Source organism: Heterocephalus glaber, unplaced genomic scaffold, assembly GCF_053883595.1.
Source record: "Heterocephalus glaber isolate CG9 unplaced genomic scaffold, H.glaber_assembly_v1.0 deba00001673, whole genome shotgun sequence".
NCBI classification, from domain to species: Eukaryota; Metazoa; Chordata; class Mammalia; order Rodentia; family Bathyergidae; genus Heterocephalus; species Heterocephalus glaber.
Genome location: NW_028258410.1, coordinates 21921858 through 21927678, shown reverse-complemented (window position 1 = coordinate 21927678; position 5821 = coordinate 21921858). Strand labels below are relative to the sequence as shown.

General features: G+C 51.6%; 2 protein-coding genes across 2 annotated transcripts; both read right to left on the bottom strand.

The window, feature by feature from the left end:
* Positions 1-958: 958 nt before the first annotated feature.
* Spata25 (spermatogenesis associated 25) lies at positions 959-2241 on the bottom strand. Its single transcript, XM_087197751.1, has 3 exons — positions 2227-2241; positions 2052-2151; positions 959-1601 (listed from the first exon to the last, which is right to left on the bottom strand). The coding sequence occupies exons 1-3, from the start codon at positions 2239-2241 to the stop codon at positions 988-990; spliced, it is 729 nt and encodes a 242-aa protein (XP_087053877.1). The 3' UTR covers positions 959-987.
* Positions 2242-3373: 1132 nt separating this feature from the next.
* On the bottom strand, positions 3374-5790 carry Neurl2 (neuralized E3 ubiquitin protein ligase 2). The gene is made up of 2 exons (XM_004858131.4): positions 4868-5790; positions 3374-3713 (listed from the first exon to the last, which is right to left on the bottom strand). Exons 1-2 carry the CDS (start codon positions 5607-5609, stop codon positions 3598-3600), a joined length of 858 nt encoding a protein of 285 aa, XP_004858188.1. The 5' UTR covers positions 5610-5790; the 3' UTR covers positions 3374-3597.
* Positions 5791-5821: the final 31 nt, after the last annotated feature.

Sequence of the window (5821 nt, the reverse complement as noted above, 5' to 3'; positions counted from 1 at the left end):
CGCTTGTCCAGCTTTTTGTTTTGTAGATGGTAATTCAGGTATATTATGGAGGGAACAGATTTACAGTGATACTATTTATTAATCCTGGTTCTTTCCCTGCTTTATTGTAGAGGCCTGGTTCTACCTTTACTAGCAATGAGACTCTTGGCAAGTCAGTTTTCTAAGCCTTCAGTTGTTTATCTTCATAAATGGGTATTCTGCTGGGCATGGTGCTTGCTATGTGTCTGTAATCCCAGCACTGGGGAGGCTGAGGGCGGAGGCTTGCAGCAGGTGGAGGCCAGCCTGAACTATAGAGTGAGATCTTGTCTCAAAAAACAAAACAAATATACAAAAGAAGAGCATCCTCATAGAGTTGATCAGATTAAAGAAGAGTGGTCTTTTACTTGTCTGAATGCCTAGTGGGTAATTTTGCTTCCTTTCTTATGGCCTTATCACCTGCCTTCAACAGGCTGAGAAATTTAAGGCAGGAGGAAAATTCACATTTCCTGTGACTTGTTTTTCCTGGTACTGGGGATTGAACTGGACTTTGTCTCTAGCCGTTTTTGTTTTTTGTGGTATCAGGAGCCATTTTTATTTTTATTTATTTAAATACTGGGGATTGAATCCAGGGCCTTCACACTGAGGTGCATCCCCAGCCTTTTCTCACTAAATTGCAAAGGCTGAGCTCAAATTTGTGATCCTGCTGCCTCAGCCTCCCAAGTAGCTGTACACCACTGTACATGGGTATATAAGAAATTTTGGTCAAGTCTTCAGCACAGAAGTCTTCACTCTCCAAGTATGGCCCCCTACCTAAGTACTTTTAATTAATCTATCTGATCAGAATTAGTGGTACCAAGAGAAACTATGGGGTCTGAGCCCTAATGGACTGGAATTTTCCTTCACTACCCACCCAGTTCCCATTTCTCCCATAGGGTCCCGCCAACCCTGTCTACCCAGAAACCATACAGAGAAGCCACCCTGTGTGTCTGGTGCTATTTCATCCAGCTACTACAAGCAGGAGCCAGGAGGCTGGCCCCTCCTGGGTCTCACTAAGGGAATCTCCCCAGAGCCCGTGTGGGCCTGTGCCTGCACCCACTGCGGCCCCGCCACAGCTCTTTCTGGCTCCGGATGGGCCAACATGAAAGCTTGAGCTGCCCGGATCAAGTCTTCTTCCCGCAAGCCTGGGACAGGCACGGTGGGGATGCCAGCGATCATCATGGCCAGGGTCAGGATGCAGATGTCAGACTGGGAGCCGGCCTCCTTCCCTCCTGCCTCAGAGGGCCTGGGCCGAACCCCTGGTGACAGCCCACACTGCAGCAGGGGCCCGGGCCTGCTGGGGCTAACCGGGTGGGGAGCTCTGTTTCTGGAGCAGCCATCCTCCCAGCCCAAGCTCTCCAGCTGCCTCATGAAGCAGAGTGTGTGGCAGTATCGGCTGTGCTCCTTCCTCGGCAGTGTCTCCCAGCTAGCACCCCCAGGGCACTGTCTGGCTTCAGGCACTGCCTGGGCACCAGGTACCACCTGCTCAGCTTTCTGGCTCAGAGGGCCTGCTCCACCAGAGGCCACCAGCACTGGCTCTGCAGGACTATAGAGGCCAAGGGAGGAACCAGGAGAAGCAGCCCCACCTGCAGAGACAGGAATGAGAAGGAATGTTATTTTTGGCCTCTCTAAGGAAGAGGCCCTGAGGGGCAGGGCTTAGGAATAGGAGCAATTAAGACCAGCCCAAGAAGGACTGTAGAGTTTGGGAACTGTCACTCATACCCATACCCCTAGTCCCTGACACTATGCAGGTGATTAGAGGAGTACTGAATGAATAAGTCAGCACATGAGTAATTAGTAGGGACTTTTGGAATGTCTTTTTTTTTTTTTTTCCTTCAGTACCAGGGATCAAACTCAGGACCTTTCACTTGCCAGGCAAGTGCGGTGTCACTGAGCTAAATCCCCAGCCCAGGAATGTCTTTTCTTGACTCCCAAGCCAGCCCCAAAATGCCCAGCAGAAACTCCACCTCCCCAGAGCCAGGAAGCACCTTCATAAGAGGTGCAATGGCCGCTATGGTTCCAGGAGTCCCTCTCACCTTGGCCAGAAGGCAGAAGACCCGGATGAGTTTGTGGGGACGGGAAGTAAGACACGTCTGCCCCAAAGCCCCTGCTTATGAGGGAATAGTTATATGCCTCCTATCCTACCCTCTCCACCCTTCTAGAATGTCACCTCATAGTCCCTTCCCTTTACACCTGCAGTCTACCTCATACCATTGACCTATTCATTCTAGAACCTGTACATGACAATGAGATGGTATTAAAAGCACACTGGACCAGGACCAGTATTCTAGATTCTTACCCTTACCTTAGTCAAGTCCCTAGGACAGTTTTGTTTCTCAGCATCCTCACCCGTAAAATAGGAGTGATGACTGCCCCCTCCCTCACCAGTTGTGAGGATGAGATGTGATCATCTGTATGGAAGCAAATGATCGGAGATAGAAATAAAGGAGTCTAAGGCCAGGCATGGTGGTGCACACCTGTGATCCCAGGACTCAGGAGGCTGAAGCAAGAGGACAAATACATCCTCATCTCTGGGCCTCAGTTTCCTCTGCAAAATGAAATAGTTGGTCTAAGGAACCAGTCCTCAGCATATACATTTGAATCTCTGGGAACTTTGAGAAATTCGTCTCTGTGTTTTGTTTTGTTTTGGTACCAGGGATCGAACTCAAGACCTTGCACTTTTGAGGCAGGTGGCAGAACTACTGAGCTAAACCTCTGCCCCTGTTTTGTGGGGGTTTTTTTAGACAGGGTCAAGGTCACGGTATGTAGTTCAGGCTGGCCTTGAACTCACTATGTAGCCCAGGCTGACATCAAACTCAGAGACAAATCAGAATCCCAGAGTCAGGCCCAAGTGAGTATTTTTTTAAGCCTCTCAAGTGATTATACTGTGTGTCAAACTTGAAGCCTCTGTTCTAAGGAAATTTGTCTCAACCCTGGCAGTACATTAGAATCAACAAGAGGGGCTGGGTGTGGTAGTGTACATCAGTGATCCTGGCACTCGGGAGGCTGAGGCAGGAGGATCACTTTGAGTTTGAGGCCAGCCTGGGCTACACAGTTCAAGGTCAGCCTGAACTACATAGTGAGACCCTGTCTCACAAAAAAAACAAAAAACAAAAACAAGGAATGTCTAGTCCTAATCCCCTGACAAATTGAAGGAGAATTTCTAGATAGAGCCTGGGGGCATCAGCGTTAAGTACCTCAGATAACTCTTTTCAGGGGCCAGGCTAAGAACCTCCAGTTTAGGTGGTGTCTAAAATGCTGCCTTGGGGCCGGGGATTTACCTTAGTGATTTCACCGCCTGCTGCGCAAGTGCAAGGACCCGAGTTCAATTCCCAGTACCAAAAAAAAAAAAAACCACTAAAAGGTTAAAATGCTGTCTTTACTATGATCTGCTGACCTGCAGTGATTCTAGAATTGCCTCTCACAAACTGCAGGGGCAAGGGGACGACCCAATGACCAAAAGAATGTCACCTTCAGCTGTGTTTATTTCTGGCCCTGGTTGGCAGCAATGTGGCCAGTTTCAGACCAGCCTCAGCTTGGGTAGCAGGATGCACTCCCCCTGCTCTGCGTCGCTACAGGCCTTCATTCATACTTGCAGAAATCCTTAAGTCCTCTGGGCAGGTGGAGCCCATCAATAGCCAGCCGGTGCACCACACTCCTCTGGATCACTAGGCGGCACAGAGTTTGCAGGGACGGCACTGTGGAAAGGATGTCAAAGGCAAACTGACCTGGAGGGTGGGTCTCAGCCCGAGACCCAGAATATCTAGGTTTTGGTCCCCACTTTGCCATCAACTGGGCAAGTCCTTTTTGCTCTCAAGGTCAGCCTACTTCACAGGGCAGCTCATAGGCCTGGGATAAGGCAACTTTTGCAGTCTGCAGCCCTGTTTCTATTATAATGCAGCACAATTCCTTTCCTCTTCGCTTAGCAACTTATGGAGGCAGGAAGTTTGGATTTGTCTATGCATCCATAACCCCCAGCCCAGGCCTGGCACCTGGCACAGAGCAGGTTCTAGTTCACTGAGTTCAAAAAATGTGATCAGGGCCGGGGATTTAGCTCAGTGGTTTCACCGCCTGCTGCGCAAGCGCAAGGACCCGAGTTTGATCCCCGGTACTGAAAAAAAAAATGTGATCAGAGGGCTGGGCATGTAGCTCAGTGGCACTGAGCCTGCCTGGCAAGCTCAAGGTTTGAGTTCAATTCCCGGTACCAAAAAAAAAAAGTGATCAGAGGTATAAATAAAGCTTAACAGAACTGTAAATTTTTTTTTTTTTTTTGGTACCAGGGATGGAACTCAGGACCTTGTGCTTGCCAGGCAGGTGCAGCACCACTGAGCTACATCCCCGGCCCTTCAGAACTGTAATAAACCAGACCTCAGAATTTAAAAGTTCTCAGTGTGGGGTCTGTAGTGTCTCTAAATTAATCCAAATTGACGAGCATTTTTCTGGTAAAAGAACACAATTCTTGAGGCCCAACGTCTAAAAATCGGTTTAGAGTCCTTACCCTACGTTAATATTGAAAACACTGTCAAAACTAAAAGGGACCTGCAGAGCATCTTAATTAGCTGAGACGAGTATACTCATCTGGTGCAAAATCCTAAGCTGGGGTGCAATTTGAAGCCAGATTCTCCTTCTAAACCAGGCTGGACAGACCAAATCCTAGCCAGCTGACTAGGGAGTCCTAACAAGTTCTTGTCCTCAGCCCAGTGTAGTGCTACACCTGTAATCCCAGAGAATCTTAAATTCAAGAAAGGGCTGAGGATGGTGTAACTCAGGGCCAAGGCCCCAGTACAAAAGAAAAAAGTTCCTGTTTTCTCATTCGCCAGGAAGGTCACTGTCCAGAGGGTGGGATACCTACAGCCATACTCGAGCTGGACCAGGCGCACGCTCTTGGTGGAGGCAAACACGTCGACCACCGCATATAGAGGCTGGGCAGCTGGCAGGCCCCTGGCGCTGGGGCCCATGTCCTCGCCGTTGATGATGATGTGCATGTCTGCGGTACCATTTGGGTGCGGGCAGAAGAGAACGCCCAGGCGGCTGCGGCGGGCTGTAGGAGGCAATACATTCAGTTCATAGAGCTGGTCCAAGAGGTGGCTATAGAGGCCTGGCCGGCTTCGGCCCACCAGGCGGTCCCGGGGAATTCTGAACTGCTCAATGCACAGATATGGTTCCACCAGGAGGCCTGGGGGTCGGCTGGGGGCCGCTGCCTCTGCCTCCGATTGGCCCTCCCGGGGCACGCGGTTGTGGTGGCGAGTGATGGCGAAGACCCAGGAGTGGCCCAGGCTGACCAGGTCGGGTAGCGAAAACTCCGGCACAAAAGCCAGACTAGCCGGGTCCAGCGCAGTCAGGCCGAGGCGCAGATGCCCGCACCAACCCAGCTCTTTCTCCTCGATCTCCACCAGGAATACCTGGCCGGGGGCCAGCGGCTCGCGACTGAAGCACACACCGTGGGCAAAGCTCTCTATGCGTGTGGCCCGCGTCCCCGAGGGGTCCACGCGAATGTTGGCTCCGTGCACACGGTGGAAACGGGTGGGAGGGGGCTCCGGGTGAGTGGGTCCCCAGGGAGAACCCAACTCCACGGGGTGGGAGGCAGCAGCCATCGCCCGGCCCAGACGCAGGCCAGCAGGCGGCGGGGGCTATTTTGGGCTGCGGGCTCAGTTGACGACCCCGGGGGAACCATGTAAGGTATTCCTCCCCCCGCCCATCCCATCTCCCAGACTGCCCGGGGGTCCTAGCGCCGCTTGCTCAGGGATCTTGTCCAGGACCAGGTCCCCAGAGGGCTGACGAACCTGACGGTCCACACTCAGATCAT